Source organism: Amblyomma mixtum, chromosome 1 (genome assembly GCF_055824585.1).
Source record: "Amblyomma mixtum isolate Tamu chromosome 1, ASM5582458v1, whole genome shotgun sequence".
NCBI classification, from domain to species: Eukaryota; Metazoa; Arthropoda; class Arachnida; order Ixodida; family Ixodidae; genus Amblyomma; species Amblyomma mixtum.
This window is the reverse complement of record NC_143012.1, coordinates 287,001,062-287,022,740: the sequence shown is the minus strand read 5'-3', so window position 1 is coordinate 287,022,740 and position 21,679 is coordinate 287,001,062. Positions and strand designations below refer to the sequence as shown.

The 21,679-nt window shown below is 51.7% G+C and overlaps 1 protein-coding gene across 6 annotated transcripts in view; it reads right to left on the bottom strand.

Annotated features, from left to right (window-relative positions):
* Positions 1-21,679, bottom strand: part of Ten-m (teneurin transmembrane protein Ten-m) — a 552,868-nt gene that overhangs the window by 18,633 nt on the left and 512,556 nt on the right. Inside the window, exons 6-20 of one of the 6 annotated variants that reach the window (XM_089566254.1) lie at positions 21,330-21,420; positions 20,381-20,598; positions 18,077-19,072; positions 16,394-16,671; positions 13,697-13,811; positions 12,937-13,041; positions 12,203-12,397; positions 11,304-11,513; positions 10,421-10,606; positions 9,092-9,238; positions 7,207-7,414; positions 6,808-6,834; positions 5,820-5,939; positions 5,109-5,385; positions 116-383 (exon numbers count right to left, since the gene is read on the bottom strand). In XM_089566254.1, the coding sequence (XP_089422380.1) occupies positions 116-383; positions 5,109-5,385; positions 5,820-5,939; positions 6,808-6,834; positions 7,207-7,414; positions 9,092-9,238; positions 10,421-10,606; positions 11,304-11,513; positions 12,203-12,397; positions 12,937-13,041; positions 13,697-13,811; positions 16,394-16,671; positions 18,077-19,072; positions 20,381-20,598; positions 21,330-21,420 (3,441 nt within the window). The remainder of the gene's footprint in view (positions 1-115; positions 384-5,108; positions 5,386-5,819; positions 5,940-6,807; positions 6,835-7,206; positions 7,415-9,091; positions 9,239-10,420; positions 10,607-11,303; positions 11,514-12,202; positions 12,398-12,936; positions 13,042-13,696; positions 13,812-16,393; positions 16,672-18,076; positions 19,073-20,380; positions 20,599-21,329; positions 21,421-21,679) is intronic. The other 5 variants (XM_089566255.1, XM_089566256.1, XM_089566258.1 and 2 more) reach the window with 5 other exon arrangements.

Sequence of the window (21,679 nt, the reverse complement as noted above, 5' to 3'; positions counted from 1 at the left end):
CACGTTTTCAGAACAAAAAAAAAAAACGAACAAAGGAAGAAAAAGGAAGAAAACCATGAGCACCCATGGTGTAAAAGGCAGACATTGGCAAGTTTTGCAAATATCGCCTACTTGCCTGTTGCAACAGCCACTCCGTACACTTTCTGCCTGTAGACATTCCTGCGGTTCCAGGCGTATGTAAACTTGATTCCTGGGTCAGCTTCAAACTTCTTCTCAAAAAGGATGCCCTCTATCGATATCTTGAGGTGGATCAGCCTCAGAGTGAATGGAATGGTTTCGGGGGTCAACTGGAGCTGAATGGTGGACAGGTAGCCTCCTGCTCTGCTGCTGTGGTACACTAGGTGTAGGGCAGTCCCAGGTATCGCGATGCTCTCCTGCACGACCTGGGGGAAAAATGCAGGAAAGCAAGACGACATGACAGCGTCAGCAAGCGATCGCTGGTTCGATTAACTACCTGACAGAGCAGGTTGTATCAAACTACATGCATGAATTTGAGAACTTCCTATAGAACGAATTCTGTCACGTAAATTTCAGTTGCACACGAACCGCCAACGCGGGGGCTCCGTGACTACAGCATTCGGGTGTGGAGCACGCTTGCGTGTTCGCTCCCGACCGTCGCGGACGCGTTTCCGCGAAGGCTGAATGCGAAAACGCCCGTATACTGAGAGCTATCAGTGCACGTGTACTTTCATAGCGAAACAAACACGCCGGGGAGAAAAAAAATGGGCAGTGGTTTAGCTCTGGTTAAACCTGGAGGATTGCGAGAGCAACGAGGAGAGAGAGAGAGGCGATGGAGAGCGCGCGACAGCGGCGGCGCCCCGGCACGCTACCTATGCACCGCTACTGCGCATGCGCAACTGGCGAGCGCGGCGGCGGCACCTCTGAGTCACCCGCGCAGAGACGGCGGCGGCGTGCCAACTGTGCCCCGTTTGACGTCACTGCCCTTCGCGCATGCGCATTATGGCCTTTCGTCAGCTCCGCGAAATGGCTCGGTGACTCGCGTAGTGCTGCTTTCGCAACAAAAGAACAGCACACGAGCGCTTTTTTATTTGTGGCGCTATGAATGTTCAGATGGATTACCGAATACTTCGAAACCTCACACTGCTATCTGCGCACGTTAAAAAAAAAAAAAACTCCAGATGGTCTAAATAAATTCGTTGCTCTTAACTACCACCAGCCTCAGGGCCCACCGTGTAGTTATAAAACATATTTTTTTAAAATCAAAGAGTTAATTGATCACCAGCACAGATTTACTCCATGATTCGAGCTGGTCTGTCGTTGTTTAAGCCTTCAGTATTGTGACGAAGACGAAGCTGGCAGTGGCGCGGGGCGGAGCGCTCGCGCTAGGCCAGCGGCCATTACAAATCATCTCTCGTTCATGGTTCACCACGCCTCGTTCTTCGGCTGGCCGCCACGTTACATTTGGTGTGAGGTGCTGGGGTCCCTTCATCGCCATCCTGGTTCCGCAGCTTCGGTGTCCTGCGCCTGCCGTGGACGTCGGCCGTGAGTGCCTGGTCCGCGCCGCCCGGCCGTGCCCCAGCCCGCCGGACCTGACCCGACCTCGCCGCTCACCCCAGCCCCGTCCCCCGCCCAGACCACAAGACACGATGACACAAGACCCCACCGGCCCGAGACCCCACCGACCCGAGACCCCACCGACCCGAGACCCCACCGACCCGAGACCCAAGACCCACACGTGAAGACACCGCCCCCCTGCCCCTGCCGTCCGGTGCGTCCACGGACCTCGGCCGTCAGCTCCTGGCACCCTCCGGCCCGGGTGCTTCGTGGACCGGGACTCATTCTCTCATCTTTCTCATCGTGGCGGCCAGCACTGCACTATCTTCTACATCCTGTTCAACCCCCCACTCAAGACCATCGCCATTTCGCCGTCTGTTCGTCGCCGATCGGGACGATCGCTCGGAGGCCCCGGGTAGTGTGACGAAGACGAAGCTGGCAGTGGTGCGGGGCGGAGCGCTCGCGCTAGGCCAGCGGCCATTAAATCATCTCTCGTTCATGGTTCACCACGCCTCATTCTTCGGCTGGCCGCCACGTTACAGTATTAACACAGTATACATGAACGAGGAGCCAAGATTGCCAGCCTTTTCGCCCGCGTTAGGCGCAGAAGAGTGAGAGGAAAAGCTGCACCATAGCGTATAGATCTTCATTCCCGAGCATTTCTTAAATACACAATGGGAACACAATACACATGAACACTTAGGCACAATTATTGAATGAATCGTGCTGATAGATGTCGCACCACACATCTTGAAGCGCGTGAGCACGGCAAGCGAAAGAGACGGCTGCTGCCCCCTAGATGCCGCGCTTCGCAACCTCGGAAGGTTAGAGTAGTGCTAAGGGACAACAGTAAGTTCCCCGGATGGCTAAGCTAAGCGAAAAATGGCGCGGCCGAAAAAGTTGACAGCGTGCGTACGTGTGGGTGTGCGTGTGAGATATATCTTGTCGTAGTATTTTTCTTCCGCGCCATTCTTTGCTCGCCCAAATCTTTACGCTTCTTCCCTGATGGCTATTTGCTACATTGGGAAGTTTCGTTTCGATGGTAATCAGCCGATTAACATACACTGCGCAGGACCTTTTCTACGGAAAGGCTGTTGCTCTCTATAGTTTCACGTAAAAAGGCGAAAGGCTTCTTATGTTCAAAGCGGCTGTCTGCATTTGATTCCGACCTGGGGCCAGATCCCACTGCCGTTCCGTTCGGGAACCAGTTCCTTTCGCCCCTTCTCATTGGCCGACCGTCGTCATGTCCGGAGTGACGAAAAACTTCCGGAGGCAGCTCCGCGTTTTTCGTCTACGTCACGGGGCGTGGCCACGGCGCCGAAAGGAACCGTTCCGCCTGCTGGCACAGGAACCGCGGCGAGTAGGTCCTCTTGTTGTTGTTGCCTTGGTGGCATGGTCCTCTTCACGGGAACCGCTGCTCACTTTACCACTATCGTGCCTAGAATATACTACCGCTGCCGATAGCACACAGACCATGGAGGAAGAAAAAACTAGGAGGGAGCATGACGTCACAATCGTGAAGCCTAGTCATAAAAAATATAATGGAAAGGTTTGGTTTGGTTTATGGGGTTTAACGTCCCAAAGCGACTGAGGCTATGAGAGACGCCGTAGTGAAGGGCTCCGGAAATTTCGACCACCTGGGGTTCTTTAACGTGCACTGACATCGCACAGTACACGGGCCTCTAGAATTTCTCCTCCAAAGAAATTCCAGCCACCGCGGCCGGGATCGAACCCGCGTCTTTCGGGACAGCAGCCGAGCACCGTAGCCACTGAGCCACCGCGGCGGCTATAATGGAAAGCATCATGGGAAAAAGGCCCTCACGTGACAATGCAGCGGTAGCTCTTAGCCGGATTTCGGTTTCGGTTTCGCTCTCTCGCTCTACGAGCAACTGCGCAACCATTTGCTTGTGTTCACTGACGGCTCCGTGATGAGCACAAACTGCTCGCTCGCCGCAGCGGCCACCATCCCCGAGCGACGCGTGCGCTGACTGCGCCGCAGTGGAGATATTGGAGCACATGCTCGTTCGCTGTGCCGCTTCTGCAGTGCCGCGTCGCGAGATGCTCGCGGCCTTCAGGGCGCTGGGAATTATCCCGGACAGTCTGGAAGCGCTCCTGTGGCCGCGCGGCAGTGCGCGCACCCGTGACAGAACAATGGTGAGCCTCTGTGCGTTCATCGAGCAGGCGGGCTTGACTTCCCGCTTGCTCTTCGCCAGGTAGTGCAGGTGCTACCTCGGCGCCCCACCCCGGCCGCTAGTGCAATGTGCCGCGCGCGCGATTAGTCCGAGACAGGACGCTACGTGCGCGCGGCTATGTACAAGCAGTTTACTTCTTTTTGTAAGTGATTGTGCGCAGTGGCCGGGAGACCCCGCGCAGGGGCAGACGTGAAGCTGCCAGCACTCTCTCTCGACAGCGAGAGAGAGAAATACTTCACTGCTGAATTTCACGTCAGAACCGCGTATGTGCGCGAGCGTGTTCGGCGCGACTTGTGCCTCGAAAATAGCAGAGAACGGCGGGCCCATGGGCGGGCCGAAGTCCGCCTGCCCGAGAAATAGAATCTTGCGCAGCGCGCGGGAGCGCTCGTTAAACACGTCCGTCCGCCGTGAGCGCGCTGGAAGCCACTGCGCCCTCTATAGTGCACCCAAAAACTCAAGAGTGTCATCAACAGAAGTGTTGAGACGCGGAGCCTTCAGACAACCTCGAGCTCGGTACGCATTCCGCCAAAGCTGCAACACAGGCGCTGTGCTTCTGCGCTACATCGGAGCACGGACGGTCGCTAAAAAGCACCGCTGGTTTGCAGTCTGGTAACTGTGGAGGGCCTATTTCCCAAGAGTCGGTGCGCAAAAGGGCCCTCGGCAGCGTCGTCAGAGGAGAGAGCTTGCAGAGGCTGAGCGCGCTCTCTCCTAGTTTTCTTTCCTCCATGACACAGATGGTGCCGCGCGCGCGCGCGCATGCGACACCATCTACCGAAATGAAGGAGAAACATGCACTAAAAGAAACGTCAAAATAGTTGTTTACTGCACTCTCTTGCACGTATTGCGACTTCTTATTAAATAATATGTGTTACTATTTATTTGTTGCATTCGATTTCTTTTTAAAACAAACCTATATTTTAGTGTACGGCCCCCGAAAAATCCAGGCAGTCGTGGGCCGGGCTCTCGCGAGGTCGGGCGCTCGCCGATTGGCCGTTGACTTTCCCTTCTTTCTCCCCACGTAGTTCGCTGTCGTCATTTTTACGTCACTCCGTAAAGGAACGGTTAGGAGACGGAACCGAAGTAGGATCTGGGCCCTGAACACTTGTCTCGGACACCAACTCGGGATTCTATGCAACTTTAAACTGCTTACCCATGCTTTTGTCAAAAGGAAGGCTTAACGAAACAATTTTGATCTGATCTTTGAAGAAAGCAACGACATCAAGTCAAGAAAAAAAAACGGCGCAGGGAAGGATTTGAGAAAAAGAAAGCACTGACAGCAAAATAATGAAATAAAAGTCAGACAGACAGGGGCCCCTAGCGGGTTATCGCACTTCGTAATGCTACAGTGTGGCGCTTGTGAATCTAAGCGACCTTCTGGCAAAGCCCTGCCCTGCGACGCACCTGGGATTCAGCCAGGACGGCACTCCTCTCGGGGCACCCGCCCTGGAATCCGTGCTTCCAGGTGGCCAGGACGACAGGCCTCATGGTGTCGTAGTCATGGTCGGTGCAGGCCAGTCCTCGGTTCTCCAGCGCCTTGTTTTGACTGAGGCTCATGATCACCTGGTCCATGACAACGATTTCATTCCAAGGCACCATCACGGTCCGCTCGTGAAGGTCGAACGGATCCCGTCGAAATTGCAGCGTCACTGCTCCACCACCGTTGACCATCAAATCAAACCTGGTGCGGTCAAGAACGGGCAAGTCTAAGTAAACGCAAGCGGCCGAACGAAACAGGCTTTCGTAAGTATACGAAGCGATCGCTAACGGTACATGCAGGCATGTGTCTTGATTGAATCACTATGGCTGTCCCTTTGGGGGTTCTTGAGGGAAAGTCTTGACTGTCAGTGATACCAGAAGCTTGAATAATTTTGAAAACGTCTGTCACAACTAGCTTTTATGAACTCATCCAGGTTGACTGTTGACTGAAAGATTTATACTGAAGTTCTTCGGTACTGAGGTTCACCTTCAAGTGTGTATGTTCATATATCTTTTCCTCAGCATTTACAGGGTACAATATCATTGCATATTTGCTCCTTCCACTCTTCAGCCTGCTGCTCGGGTAATAACTTCGCACGCAAGGAAATGCTAATACGAAATTCTGATATTACATACCATCCAGAGTCTCTTGTAACTGTGAAGCCGAATAAGCCATCTCCGGCAGTTCCGACTCTTATTCCTTTCAACGGACTTCCGGAGGAACTTACAACTTGACCTCTGACGACAGAGGCCCGGCTGTAAATGAAAACGCGACAAGTTTGAACATGGTTGCGCATACAGCACCAAGCGTCAGAGCAATTCGCAGTAAGCAAGGCTGCGGTAACAAATACCGGTGAGCGCATAGTTACTTTGACACGCAGCAACAACCAGACAAAACAGACCTACTAGCCTGTTACAAAGCACGCTTGCAAGGTAGGTTTACGACAAAGCAGTAGACAACACGTGCAAACAAGGCAATGGAAGGAGAAGTGTTCGTGCAGACTTAGGATGCAGTTATCCCTTCGGAGATTTTCGGAACACGAAAACCACAAAAAAGCCCATTCTTCTCGCAGTCTAAGCGAGTTGCTAGGGATCAGGGTGCCCGTCCGACCATGAAAGTCCAGCCCGCGCAGTGCGCGTCTCCCTTCCAGGCCTCACGCATAATGCTCAGAGGAAATACACCTTCCCTTTTTTCTCTGCTTCCCTGTTCCGAAAACTTTTGCGAGCGCCTGTAAAGTAACCCCAAGCGCATTCAGAACGTCCGCTTTATCGGGAGCAACAGTCACCGAGGCACGCGAGCGGCTACCGTCAATTGCGAGTAGCAAGGACGCGGCTACTCTCTTGCACGGTCGTGAAATGAGCGAGTTCTGGCAAATGTCGCAACTACTCGCCTCGGCCGCCTCTCGCGCTTCCCGAAGACTCGCTCGCATCTGGCGCAGCGAACAGTTACGCTGATAAGCAAGGAACAATATTCCGCACAAAAGCGACACATACATACACACTGCCTCTCAAATTTGCACTAAAACTTATCGCAGTTCACAACAATTAGTCTGGAAAGCAGATCTTGCATGCATAGAACGAGAGAGAAAGAGATAGAAAGAGAGAGGGTCAAACACGAACCTACCTTGCATTGAAATGATTCCGTATCACACTGAAGCAGCAGCAGGTAAAGAAACGAAGTCTTTGGTTATTGGATGCAGAGCAAGATAGAAGCATGCACGCTGGCGCACAAGTTAGCGAGAGAAAGCTGGCATTTCGCATGCACTGCACCTGCAAGTAAACGACACGGGGCTAAAGGCATTGCGCAGCACTCGAGCACAATCACACTGCACAGTTTAAAGCATTTGCACACGTTGCTACACAACGCTATCAGCAAGCTTGAAGTTAGATGTTTACTAGCTAAAGCTGTTCCAGCATAGGAAGCATGCCAGCTGCGTACACATGGACATGAATCTTGCTAGCGAAAGAGTAGCAACAGAATAAAAAAGGCTATGCCGGAGAAGAGTAAGCGCTTGACCAATACCTGTCATTGAAAGCATCCTTCTTGGCGTAACTCTGCACTGAGTCTTCTTCAATGAGGAACTGCATCCTTTGAAAGAAAGAAGCCGTCACCGCCGGCGGTTGTTTCCGCAGCAGGATATCCAGTGGGTCGGACGAGGAAAAACAGAGCGGATTCTTCACACAGGCCTTGTGTGAGCAGCACTCGCTGTCAGCGCAGTCAGTCAGGCCATCTGTGGACGGGGCACAAGGTAAAGCCTCGTAAGCGGGCATGCGTTGACGTCTAAACGATTTCCGTGCGGCGCGTGCATTTTGGAATTAGAACCTCGTTATAAGTTGAAGGGGCCCGGCGATGACTTCGTTACATCCCGTGTTGACCGAGCTTCCAAGGGGAATTGTAATTCCATCGTTATATCCAATATTTCGTTATAAGCCGTTTCGTCACAACGAATTTCGATTTAGATAAAAAATCGTACTCCAACAAGATGCATCTCTGGAAGGAAATTGGCCCAGAAAAGTGCTAGCATTCCTAGGCACATATCTCGCTCAGAAATCGTTGCAGAGCACTCTACCGTTATTTTTCGAGCAATAGTTTAGGTGGCAACCTTACGAGACACCGTTCGTAAGTAGACATGGCGTGGTGAAAAGTGCAAGGACAGGCCAACGACTAATTTCTTCCTTTATTCGCAGCCGTCATGCAGGATGCGCCGGCTCAGTTAGGCTTGATTTTCGTACCAGCGCCGTTGCTTACTTGCGCAGTGACTATTATACAATGCCGCTCTACAAACCCGCTCGGACCTGACCTCTGATACTCTTGACAGCACAGCCTAGTATGCGCACGCGTAACAGACTACTTTTGGCGCTTAACACTGAAGAAAACAGCTTGCAGCTAGGAAACAGACTCCCTGGAATCAATGTACTCCAGAACCGATCTCATTACAGACTGGTACATGCGAGAGATTGTCATGAAGTAGTATAAGAAAACTGAAATGATCATGCACTGTAATGTGCCCTAAATCCTTTTCTCACTTTTTTTCTTTCCTCGCTGCTTCGTCAAGCCAAGTCGAGTTACAAAAATTGACAGACAATCATGATAGTCGGTACACGAAGTTTGAGTGCTGCTCTTCATTCGCCACCGGCCAACCGCGCAGGTTGCGTATTATGCTGCTATAGCCACCCTTCGGTATCTTCCCGTGGCAGCTATCTTCCCGGTGGCGTTTCGTTCCGCTACTTGGACAACCGGTTACACCGTCAACGTCGACGCCGCCAACGCCGACGTCGACAACGCCGATGTCGACAACGACAACGACGACGTCGACAACGACAACGACGACGTCGACAACGACAAAGTTGACGTCGTCAACGCCCACTACGCCGACGAGTGTGAACGGGCCTGCGCTCTGACCTCTACCTCTACCTTCCCTTCATAACGTTTAACATAACGATCGCACTGAACACGTCGCAGTTTGACCGTGGAAATAGTTAGCCATGGAGGCTTTTTAGGTACCATTACGAATTCATAAATCGCAGAGTTCAGCTTGGAGGCCCGATTCCTTGCAGGCACACACTGGAAGTGAGTCAATTACGAAGAACAAAACACGAAAGTTGCCCTCACTGCGCTGTCTTTCCATAGGGTCAGGAATTGTCGCTGAGCTTGTTCTAGCTCGGAGGCAATGCCTTGCGTCGGTCTGACGTCAACATATCGCGGTACTCCCACGGTGAATGAAGAATCTCATGCGACGCATCTTAAATCAATCAACACAAATAGTTTTGAAAATACGAAGTACAATTGGTTCCTTAAATATTATTGGTTAGTCGCACGTCTAAGTACGTTTTCCCGGTCTTTTTTAGAGGTTATTAAGACGCTCATGTTCGAATATAATGTGATGATGCATATTTCAGCAACTGACCATTGTCGTTGTCTATGCGGTCGTCGCACGTTTTTTCCAGAGGAACGTTGCAGTCCAGACCATCCCAGCCGCCGTGGCACTTGCATCGCCAGTCTCCATCCGACATGATACAGTCACCATGGCTGTTGCAGCTATGAGGGCAGCCCTCTGCAGACAATGAAAACGAAAATAGGCGAACGTGAGTTGTATTACGCTTTAATGGCAGTAAGCCATTAAAAAAATTGGCTGTGGTTTAGCTCTGGTTAAGCCTGGAGGATTGCGAAAGCAACATCTGCGCGTAGCCATCTATTGTTGCGTGAGCTACATTGCCCACAGTCTCGCCGTTTCGCGTGCTCTTGCACGACCATATTGCGCATGCGCGAGGAGCAAGTGACGTCACTACGCACAGCTGGCGTGCCAGCGGCCCGGCACGCTAGCTGTGCGCCTCTACTGCGCATCGGAGAGGAGAGAGAAGCGATGGAGAGCGCGCGGCAGCGGCGGCGGCCCCGGCACGCTAGCTATGCGCCGCTACTGCGCATGCGCAACTGGCGAGCGCAGCGGCGACACCTCTGAGTCACCCGCGCAGCGACGGCGGCGGCGCGCCAGCTGTGCGCCATGTAACGTCACTGCTCCTCGCGCATGCGCAGTATGGCCTTTCCTCGGCTCCGCGAAATGGCTCGGCGACTAGCGTAGTGTTGCTTTCGCAACAAAAAATGACACGACGGGGTTCGCACTCGGTGATTGGTATTAGATTTTACTCTGTGTATACAAAACTAAACTTAAACGAACGGTTGCATGTTAAGACATTTGTTAAAACGCGATAAGAACAAGCACGGACACGTGCGCGCACATGCGAACGCACATATGCACACACATGCTCGCCAGGACAATACCGAAGTTTCAAGATATCCTGGTCAAAAAATGTAAACTAACTGGTTATTGCACTGCTCTTCGCCGTCCATTCAAACATTTCACATTTGAAAGAAGCTGAAACCGTCGGGGAAAAAAAATCAACCTGCTGCATGATGTTCAGCACGAAGGCGCGCATGGCCTGTTACTGCAAGACATCAGTGAAAAGTAAAATCTTCATCCTTTTTTACAGTATCGGTGCAGAAAACGGAACGCCGTCGGTTACAGGGCCTACTCCTCTTCAAAAGCGCCTGCCAACTGATGCTGAAGCGCTTCTTTGAACAGAAACTATATCGACGGCAGTAAAACCTTTAGGTCACTTATGCGGACGCTTCATCGTAAAACCATGAGTTTCGACGGGAAAATATGCGCACAGACGGTTTCTGCCATTCAGGACAAAGTATAGTTCTGACCGCGTGAAGAATGGTTGAAATCCTGTACCGAGCGTGCAGTGGCGTCCGTTCCAGCCCTGGATGCAGAGGCACGTGCCGTTCTTGCACTGGCCGTGCTCCACGCAGCGGACGTCGCAGAGCTTCTCGTTGCACTTGGGTCCCGTCCAGCCGTCGATGCAGATGCACTCGCCCCCTTGACACCGGCCGTGCGGCCCGCAGTCAAGGTCGCACTTCTCTGGAACAGCGCGTCGCCAGAACCTCGTGAGAGCCCAGGGGCGACCCTGGGTCGCCGTTTATTCACGTGCAGGTTCCTAGCCTGTGCAGCCTTGACCGAAAGTATACGAAACACAGTTCGCACCTACTAGCTGAGCTCTTCAGAGTGAGCAGTAATATATCGCTCAGTTTGGATAGGCTGGGAGCACCATTAGTGCCACTGAATTCCAACCACGAGGCCTGACGATTGCTGCGATCGTGAACGCCGTGGCCTGCATGCTCTCGACGAAGTCTGAACATTCAGAGGCCAGTTTTGATTACCGCGCACAAGCACTGACATTTGCGCAACAATTTTGTGCTTTACCTTCATATATCTATGATTACGAGCTGATTGTTGCGTCTTTATGTCCTCCCTTACTGTTTTTTTATTTACTGTTTATTGTTTACTTTCTATTTAGTGTTGACATTTCTGCCGTGCGCATTGTGTCCTCCATGAGCATATTGTATCTGTGGTTTAGAGGTTATTAAGAAGCTCATCAGCTACGTTCGAATATAAAGTGAAGGCGCATATTTAAGCAGCTGACCATTTTCGCTGCACTAATTATTCTTTGTGCCAGTTATTAGTTATGAGTCATCATGCCAATTATTCATCAGTTATCGAGAGCCCGTAACAAGAGCCTATGGCTATTTCCAGAGAACGACCGGTGCTGAGCACTGACCCTGTGAGCAGTCTGGGCCGGTCCACTGGTCATCGCAGGCGCATCGCTGCAGGTCCAGGTCGAACTGACCGTGTCCCGAGCAGTCGGGCAGGCAGCGCAGGGCGTCGCTGTCCGGCTCGCTGCAGTCGTTGCTCTTCCAGCCCTTGCGGCACAGGCACATGCCGCTCACGCACACGCCGTGGCCAGAGCACTCGGGGTCCAGGCAGTCCACTGCGGGGGTCGCCGCCGCCGCACACGGTGAGGGATTGCTAAGCAATGTGCTTGGCCGGAGAAGCTTCACGGATTTCGGTAGGGTTGGTTTTGATGGTTTTCAGATGTTCAGTGAAAAAGATGAAAAAGATGAAAAAGATGAATTTTCTTCTAAGGAGCACACCGTACGACCGGACTAACCAGTCGGTTTGAAGGTGTCGTCAAGGCGTTTGCGTACAGCAGCACGTTAAGTGGAGTTTTCTTTTACAGTGAAATTGCACCTAAACAATTATAATGAATCCGCTTTCAGGTTTATTTTGTTATGGCTTATATAATTAAATGTTAGTCGGATAAATTTGGTCAGAGAGTACTGTCGGAGTAAGTCCTCTCAACATAGTTGCTGCTGAGGTTCAGCACAGTTAAAGATAACAAGTCTTGGTAACAAATGCTTTTCAAATTTGCCGGCGGAGAATGTGAGCAACTAGAAAGCCTCGTAGTATTCTATCAACACTTTGCTTTGAGAAGCGTGCCCTTCTTTATAACCATGTGATCAGGTGGTATTATCTTTGTTTGCCATAACCACCCACTCCCTCATGTAATGTCTGGACGTGAGACCTATGAGGAAATGAATGAATGAATGAATGAATGAATGAATGAATGAATGAATGAATGAATGAATGAATGAATGAATGAATGAATGAATGACCGACCTTCCTCGCAGTGGGCGCCCTTGTATCCGGGGAAGCATCGGCAGACGCCGTCCAGACAGTCCCCGTGTCCCGAACAGTCGGCCACCTCGCACTCGTCCTCGCGCAGCTGGCACTCGCGGCCCTTCCAGCCCGGCTGGCAGACGCACTCGCCGCCGGTGTACTGACCCCTCCCGCTGCACAGCACCGGGCACACGCCTGCGCACGCGCCGCGTCTCTGAAGAAGGGCCCAGGCCTCCATTGCAGATCGGAGGAGCCGTGTGGTACAGTTCACAGGCCCAACGAACGCTCCGCACAATGGAAATACGCATGATTACGCTGCAAAACTGAGAGTTAACGCATAGCACGCTCTTCGATCCGCTACCGTGATCCGCTTCGGCGGGCACCAGTGAGTAAGCGCTGATTGGTCCCCACGCGGCAGGCACGCACGCAGATAACTAAGGATAACGGGCACGTGGCGCCATCTGGCGGCCTCAGGTTATTCTGCGCATGCGCAGTGGCGCCTCGTGGAAGAGGATCACGGTAGCGGATCGCGGATCGAGCTAAGATATAACTGTCTAATTACTTTGTTAACACGCAGGCAGCAATAAGATCGACTCATCAAAGAAAATTGTCAGCTAGTCTAAAAGTTGACCGCATACGACAGACACTAAATATAGACAGATAGACGAGCAAGACAAAATGCCAAAGATGCGGAACAGTTTGCAGAAACGAGCAAAGCGAGAAGCATAACTCACGGTAGGCGCAAGTTTCGCCCGCGTAGTCCTGATCGCAGTCGCACTTCCCCATGTTGCAGGTTCCGTGCCCATGGCAATCGTAAGGGCAAGGGAGGCTCGATACATCTGCAACGAAGAACAGGCACAAGAGCCATCGCTGACGTTGGTCTCCTATCGTGCTCGCAACGAATCCCTGCCCTGTTATCATAACCAGTTTTTCGTTAAGCTTATGTTCATGCGGGTTCAACAAGTGCGAGCTTCGAACCGATGACCCGGCGCTATCAAAATTTATTTTCTTCATAAGTAATGACATTTACTCGCGTGAACCATTCCATCCGCGATAAAAAATTGGATGGAGACCAGCACTTAGTCCTTCTTACGCAAGCACTTTCTCAGGTGTTATTATTGCCGTGACTTAAACTGATGAGTATCCGATATATGCAACTGCAGGAAGATTTTTCGTACTGTCTTTTATAATTTTCCACCCGATACCAACGGTGCGACGGCACTGACACTCGTTTTGTTCGGCATTCTCCCTCTGCCACTGTTTGCAGTCATATGTCGCGCTTGCTTGGTATCCTAAATTAATCAGACGACTCAATCAATATTCGGTTGGTTAAGTGATATGTGCTTGAAATTGAAAAGTTTCGGGCAATACTTTTGCGCCCTTCCGCGAATGTGGACAAGAGAGCCGACACTTTTTTTTGCAGCTGCTGCGTCATGCAGACTTGCGACCATGGTGTGGTTGCAGGTGGTTGAGTGCAAACGGCCATCCACTTACCAGTGGCCACGCTGATGAAGGAGATTTCTTGCTGCTGGTCGCCGTCGTTGTAGAGCGAAATGTACCACCGACCGAGGTCCAGGAAGTGAATGAATTCCATGTTGAAGCTGTCCTGCTGTTGAGACAGGGAACAAAAACCGCTTGCGTCATGAGTGAACGCGGCGTGGTGCCCTCCCACAATTGATGCGACAGAGTGAACCGCAAGAGAAGAAATATCGACGTGTGTTTTTTCCATGACATAGCCGCATATTTACGCGCGTTTCGAGCTTATATCTTACGAAAAATGCGTTGCTGTCATTACTGAACGAACTTGCCTCACGTGCTCTCCTTCAAATGTCTCACTAAGACGATGTGCTCAAGAGACTCTTAGTTGCAAAATTACATTTGAGAAGTTTAAAATTACTATCTTTGCCACCCGAAGCTTTTGAATTTCAACGCAAGCACCCCCTTTATCAAAAGTTTAGAGCCCAGGGTATTTGCTTCTGAGCCACATCGCGTGGCTTACAATGCATCCTTGGTGATGAAAATCTCCCAAACGAAAGAAGATTTTTGGTACTGCCCCGTAAATAGCTTACAGGCAAACCCCCTGGGCTCTAAACTTTTGAGAAAGGCTATACATTAGTGCCAAATACTGAAGTTCTTAATGATAGTAGGAGAGCTATATGGCTTGGTGTAGGTGATGCATGTGGTATATGGGAGTTATGGTTCCGAAGCGGCGGGCTATGAGGGACGTGAAGTGATTCAGACCAGCTGTGGTTCTTAACGCGCGCCGACATTGCACAGCACACAGGCCGCCACTTCCGGGATTCTATCCCGCGAATTCGGGATCAGCAGCCGAGTGCCAAAGCCACTGAGCCACCACGTGGGTCTAGCGTAAGAGGCATAACCAAATTACCGTACTTACATGTGAGACGGATAAAGTAACGGTATTTAGCTAGGAAGTTTTGGCTTGATTGATGGGGTTTAACGTCCAAAAGCGACTAAGGCTATGAGAGACGCCGTAGTGGAGGGCTCCGGAAATTTCGACCACCTGGGGTTCTTTAACGTGCACTGACATCGCACAGTACACGGGCCTCTAGAATTTCTCCTCCAACGAAATTCAACAGTCGCGGCCGGGATCGAACCCGTGTCTTCCGGTTCAGCAGCCAAGCACCATAAACACTGAGCCACCGCGGCGGCGCATTTAGCTAGAAAGTTACGGATGCGGTCTAGTTGGTAATCCACGGTAGACGTAAAGCATGGAAAACACAGGGACGTAAGAAAGACGACATACGCTCGTAACGGTTACAAACAGCAACTCGTCTGCTTGTAACGTTAACGTTACCGTGCCTAACGTAAACTGCAAGAGTCCAAAGTTGCTCGGCTCGCCAGATGGAAAAGAAATATTACATGCTGCGTGCAGTCGGAGTTATCAGAAGAAATTGTGCTCCGCTTGCCATGCTTGTGGACGTTAGATGATAAAGATGCATCTGCTAGACGGGGTTCTACCGCGGTTTAGTATGACGATCTTGGTCACTATCTGAGCTCGTCCACGTATGTCCACCGTATTTTTGGAGACTTATTCAGGCTTTGCGAACAAACTCTCCTGTGTATTTCGACCACTGTTAGAACTAACCGACGTAGGGTACATTTGGGTTTTTAAGAATTACCAGTATTGAAGAAGAGGCGTTTACCACCTAGTACTTACAGCCACCGCGGTGGCTCAGCGGCTACAGTGCTGAGCTGCTAACCCAAAGACGTGGGTTCGATCCTGGCCGCGGTGGTCGCAATTCGATGGAAACAGAATGCTAGAGGTCCGTGTATACTGTGTGATGTCAGTGCACGTTGAAGAACCCCAAGTGGTTAAAATTTTCCGGAGCCCTTCACTACGGCGTCTCTCATAGCCTGAGCCGCTTTGGGACATTAAACCCCACAAAATAACAAAACCAACCTAGTACTTACGCTGTATTAGAATAAACGAAAACGCAACAACCTTAACAGCAACAAACTTGAACGACTTTTCTAGCAACCAGCGTTGAGATTTTCAGCGTGAAATAAATTTGACTGCCTTTTTTTCATTGAAGTACTGTCCTTTGCGCTAGCTAAAATGGAGACGGCCCGGTGCACGCGGCAGTGAATATCCGTTAAAATACCTGTTGCAGAGTATCCAATGGTTGTGCCGACTGGGTTGCTTTCGAGGGTCTCACGAGAGGCGCAGCACACCGTTAACCTTTTAGTCATCGAAGCAGGGAAGAAATTAAAAATTGCTTTTCCTACTCGTACAACGCCGTTGGGGACGGAAAAACAATTCAGGGGAAGTTTTTTTTTTTTAATAGCGATTTGGGCAAGTTGGTGCCTGGCGATAATTCTGCCAGAAAGAACGCAAAAAATATGAAAGACAGAAAATAAAGCGCCGCAACACAGCGCCTCTTTTGTGTCACCTTCTGTTCTGTCGCTTTCTGAGCTGTTTCCACCGGAATTTTCATGAATTTTTTTTTCCTCACGAAAGACATTCCGGCCGCCTCTTGTGGCGAAATTTGTGAGAATGTCAGGAATTCTTTGCCAGGAGGTTGTTACAGAACAGCACGAGGAACTGTCGTTGTCCTTCCCTAACAGGTTGGAGAATACTACCCGAATAGAACTCGGGACAGACTGCGTTGTCGCAACCAGTGTGACGCCATTTTCGTGTGCAATGGCAAGTGCAGGGGAGGTGCGCACCTTGGCCGCCTTGCGGTGCCTCCGGTCCCTCGCCGAGAGGATCTCCACGAAGTCGTAGCGGGTGTGCGTGGGCACGCTGTTGCGGCGTCCGTAGATGCCTAGGCTGGCGCCCGTGGGCAGCGTGTAGTTGAACTTGACTAGACCCGGCTCCTGTTGATGGAACTGCACGTTCCAGTGGCCGTACGAGGCGACCACCTTGCTGTGCCGCTTGCCCACGGTCATGTCGGCGAACGACTCGCTGCTCGGCGGCAGCGTCTTGGGCGGCAGAACAGACGGGCCTGCCGGCGGACGAGACGCACTCGTTACGAGCCGCGCCGATCTAAACTTTCTTACGTTTCGGAAAGCTCTAGCTGCGTACAAAAACGGGACATACACACATACACAACGAAGCGCTTCGTCCTGTGCGTGTACCCTCCTTGTTAGAAGCTAGCGCTTTCCAAAACGTAAGGATGATATACCAACTAGCCCCAGGAGTAGCTCTTCTGATCCAAACTAACGTAACCGGCCGCTGGTGAATGGCTGACTACAGCACGGAGCAGGGGTGAATTTATGAGAAAGGAGGCAGGAAGGCTCCCTCACCAAGCGAGAAATTTTACATAGAAAACCTATGCTGTATTAACCCAATGTTTAGGTAAGAAAATGTCCACGAAACACACGGCTCAAACAGAGCCCCCCCCCCCCCCCCCCCCCTGCCCCCCTCAACGACCCTACCAGGAGTGATCTGTATATTCGCTTCTGGTACAGATTAGTCGCGACATAATTGAAAAGGCGTATCACGTATCTGCAAACCAAGTAACACTTATTGGTAGTATATTGGTTCACAGATCCGTGAAATAGGTGTGTGCTAACTTGACGATGATAAGGAGAGGTTAAAACTTATTTTCTTTCCTTTGTCGTCGGCGCAAAGTAAGCGCGCACCTTTTTCACTGCAACCAAAGACGCAACTCGTACCACTAGCGAGAGCGGGACAGGGAGAGTACCGCTGTAAGTTGCGTAGTGCAAGTACGATCATATTCCACTTTTCAATTAGCAAATAAAGATTTAAAATTAATAGACCTTTTAAACTATCGCAGATCACTGACAAGGCTAAATTAGAGCTGCAGAGCATCTATAAACATTGCGAAATGCGAAATTTCCGATAAAGTCTAACTTCTAAATACTCTTCCCGCTACATGAATGAAGCGCCAGAAACTCCGGCGGCACGCTGAGGGCAAATGCAAGCGCACGAACTTTGCAGTTACTTTGCAACGTCCACTCTGTGAAAGCCCCTTTTAAGATGCTTACCAAAATCACACGCTGACTGTTACGCGGTAAGCACATAAAATGAAAAGCACGGAGCGCGCTAAGTTATCAAAGCGGAAGCTACCAGCCAACAGGTCGAAGGAAGAAGGACAAGCGATCAGTGCACAAGCTACGTACAACGACGACACGCAAGCGGTCCACATAAGCACACGCGCCGGGACGGCGAACGGAGGGCGGACGCGCACCCGACAAGCAGACAAGTAGGCGTGAAGAGTGAGGCCAGCGGACGGAAAGCGCCGACAGAGACGGAGGCGACAATCGCGAAGAGGATTCGATGAGCAGGGCAAGGCAGAAGGGAAGCACCTCCCACATTAGGGCGTCGCCCTCTCGCTATGGAAGCTCCCTCCGAGCGCGCTCCGGCATGCGAAGGCCTCCACTTACCCAGATCGTTAGGCCACTCTGTGGACCCGGAGGCAGCGGCAGTGACAGCTTTCGAATGTCCGGAGACTCCAGACTCCTTGCCGACACCCAGCCGAGGGTCTACGTCCATCTCAGCTCCGGCAACATGCTCAATCGAGTTCAGGTTAGTTTCCGCGTCATCGCCGGCCCGACCGGGTGACGCGGTTGGAAGAGCATCGTCCAGCCCAGCTTTAGGAACGGTAAGGAACTCGGAGGCGTCCGCCTCGGACAGCGCCTGTTCGCTCGAGGTCTCTTCACCGCTCTCCGAAGCCGGAAGGCGCGGGGACACGTCGCGACCTCTCTCGGCACCCTGAGGCAGCGGCGGGGAGCCGCCGCCGCCGTCGAGCTCGACCACGTTTTTTTCGAGATCCGTGACCTCGTCTCCGCGGCGAGAATCGCCAGCAGCGTTACCTTCGCCGTCGTCAGGCACAGACATGGGGATTTCGTTGCTGGTCGCGTTGTGATCGGGAGAACCTAACAGGGTGGCGGGACGCGGAGCCTGAGAGGGGGCCTCAGCGGCTTCCGACCTCTTGACCGGGGGAGGTCTGGAAGCCGGAGTCGAGGCATGAGCTGGCTCCACGTGATCGGGGAAAGACCGCTTACAGACGCAGCGCATGCGGCTCACGCGTGTGGCTGGGGGATCTTCGGGTATAACGATCACCGTGTCCGCTTCGAACTGAGACTCGTGAGGGGGACTGCGGCTACCGCGGTTTCGCTGTGACCTAGAGCTAGGTTCGTGAGGGCGCCAGAGGTCGGGCGGTTCTTCGCCGCTGCCTTCGATGTTAGTGGGAATGGCAGTGGGAAAAGGGGGGCGCGGCGGAGGTGGTGCCGCCCTCCGGCGGCGCGGTCGAGCCGTGTCGGTGACGTCGGCCCGGTGGTACGTACTTTTGTAGCTTTCTCCGGCAGCAGACGGGTCCGCGTCATCGATGACTACGGGGCACCGGTGCTGGCCGCCCTGCCAGCTGAGAAAAGGGACTGCTGGAAAAAGACGAAAAGGGGCAGATCCAAAGTTGAGCGACGTCAAATATTGTGTGCGGTGGGTTGAGCGGCAAAGAATCTTAAATTACGTAAAGACTTGTGCAAGGGTGCTTCAAACGCTCGACATGCAGGACGCTCTCACTGCACTTAAAAGTGAACATTGGGCAACATTAAACGGGTCCCGAGCCACTCTTTGTCAAACAGAAGTAAAGCCTAGGAGGTTGTAGTGGGCTTTACAACCGGTGTCGTCCCTTATGTAGTTTGCCCAAACGCAGGGAAAAAAGGAGCAGTTACGCCTACAATATGTTGCTTTAGCCGTTTCCCTTAACTCGAGCTCTGTTTTTTGTTTTCTCTGGACTTGCGCATCCACGAGCACCCCCCCTGTGCCAGCACCCTCACTTATCAAGGCACTGGTCGGCGCCGCCGTCCACCGAAACCTTATTGTAAGCCCCAGATAGGGGCCGCCACAGGCGCCGGTTAGTGCGGGCATTTACACCTCCCTTCTTCGGATAGAGTTTCTCAAAATTCTCAGCGCTCGTCCTGTTTGCTCTTCGTCCTCGTCTTTAGCGCTGTTTATTCATTATGTCACCGTACCAACTAGCCCAGATGTTCCTTCTTTCTCAAAATTATCTAGAGGGAGAAGAGGCGCCACCTTCTAAGAGAGTTTCTTAAGGATTGCTTTATCCACCGTGGCAATGCCGATAAGATGTGGTTTCATATTAGGCTCGCCTAGTGTTGGGCCGAAAACGTGGATACTGCCGCGGAATCTTCGCTGCACCGTGATACGGTGGCTAGATCTAGCCACGGTAGCCGCAATGCTCTCTATTCTGTACGGATTAAACTCCTTTAATAGAGCACTTCACACCTCTCTTATCAAGTAAATGTTTGCTATCTGGCTTGTATAGAAATTTAGGACGTCGCCTATGAAATGTAGGCATGTAGGATATCGCCCGGCGGTGGCTACAATCCAAGTACGCAATATGCCCAGATAGAGAACGAAATATAACAAAAGAAAATATACAGCCCTGCGCAGGTGCACTAAAACTTGTACAATAAAATAATCAACCCGACGATTACATATACACAGTGCAGAAAACAAAAACTTTGGGAAGGGAAGAAAAAAAATAGGCAGAAAGTTAGAAGCTCTTCTGGTTACAATTTTTCTAGCGATAACAGCGCATTTCTTAGCTCAGCGCGAGAGGTCAAAGAGAATACATATTCTGGCAACTCACTAAAGAATCAATCAATCAATCAATCAATCAATCAATCAATCAATCAATCAATCGGTGGTCGACCAGGTGCACGTACCTATGAAGTAGACGAGAGCGATGACGAGGGCCACGGAGAGCACCAGGGCGGCAATGGCTGCGCACTTCCAGGAGCACCGTGACGACAGCGTCTTGCGCAGGTGCATGCGCGAGTGCGGGAAGTGGCTGGAGGCGAGTGGCCGGCGTACGTGGTTGCGCAGCGGCATGCCCACGGCTGCGCCTCCGCCGCCGGGACCGCCAGCCACGCCGTAGCCTAGCCTGCAGGCGAACGCGCGGTGAGGCGCTGCGCTGCTCGATGGCGCGCACGCGTGCTGAGTTCTACCTTCCTCAATCACGCAAATGCCATCCCTAGCGCAGAGGATTCTCGCGTAGTTCACCGCCTGATGCAGTCCTTCTGTTTCGGTTCATTTTTCCCCCCTCCTACAGAGAAAAGTGGACCTTAGGAAAAAAAAAAAAAAAAGCCGCAGCTTAAAAAGATGCACTATCACTAAGCCTAACCGGGGAACCTACGGGACTGAACTCTGTAAATAAATATAGAGTAACGCTTGGGATAGAGTATCGAAGAAAGGAAAAAACAAGCCAAGATTTTTTTTTATTCGATGCCCTTCCTTGGGAGAATGTTGCACTGGCCTTACATAACATATGCAAAAATGAGGTAGCACATTTGCTCTTTGATTTTCTTTATTTCATTTATCTGCGGACACTAACCAAAACAAAAAGAAAGAAAGGCAGAACTTACATCTGTTTAATGAGTTAACATTACACAAGCAGTAGCGGCACAAGCATACATAACGCACCGAACAGCGTTTGGTTTTGAATTTGTTGTCCCATGCTCTATCCACAATGAGCTGAATGCGTTTTCTCTAGTTTTCTATAGGAGCTACAAAGTTCTTTGAGGTACCAACGCACGACACGATGCCGAGGTAATGGTCCTTTGAAATGGTAATGCGCCCGAAGAAGTATGAGCTGGTAACCAACTGTGTACGTGCCTGTCAGGATTCGTCTTCGTCTCGTCCTGGATGATGTTCGACGTCCGAAAATCAGCCTTTCCTTGAGGAGAGCCAGGGCCCTTCGTCAGGTCTGCAACGGCGGAGGAAAAACAAAATGAAAGTAAGGACCCCGCCGTCTCCCGGCGACCGTCGGGGCTCGGCTGCCCGTGTGCGCACCATGAGGCAACGACAAAGCAACGACCTGGCGCTGCCCCGCTAAGCTCCGCCGTCGTGCGGCTAAGACAGCCGACGTCGGCAGCCAACGCGGCCGGGGCGAAAGGCTTGGGGGCCTTTTCAAAGATTCATGGAGAGCCCGGCGGTGCTGCCTTATCCAAATTCAGGAGCGCCTC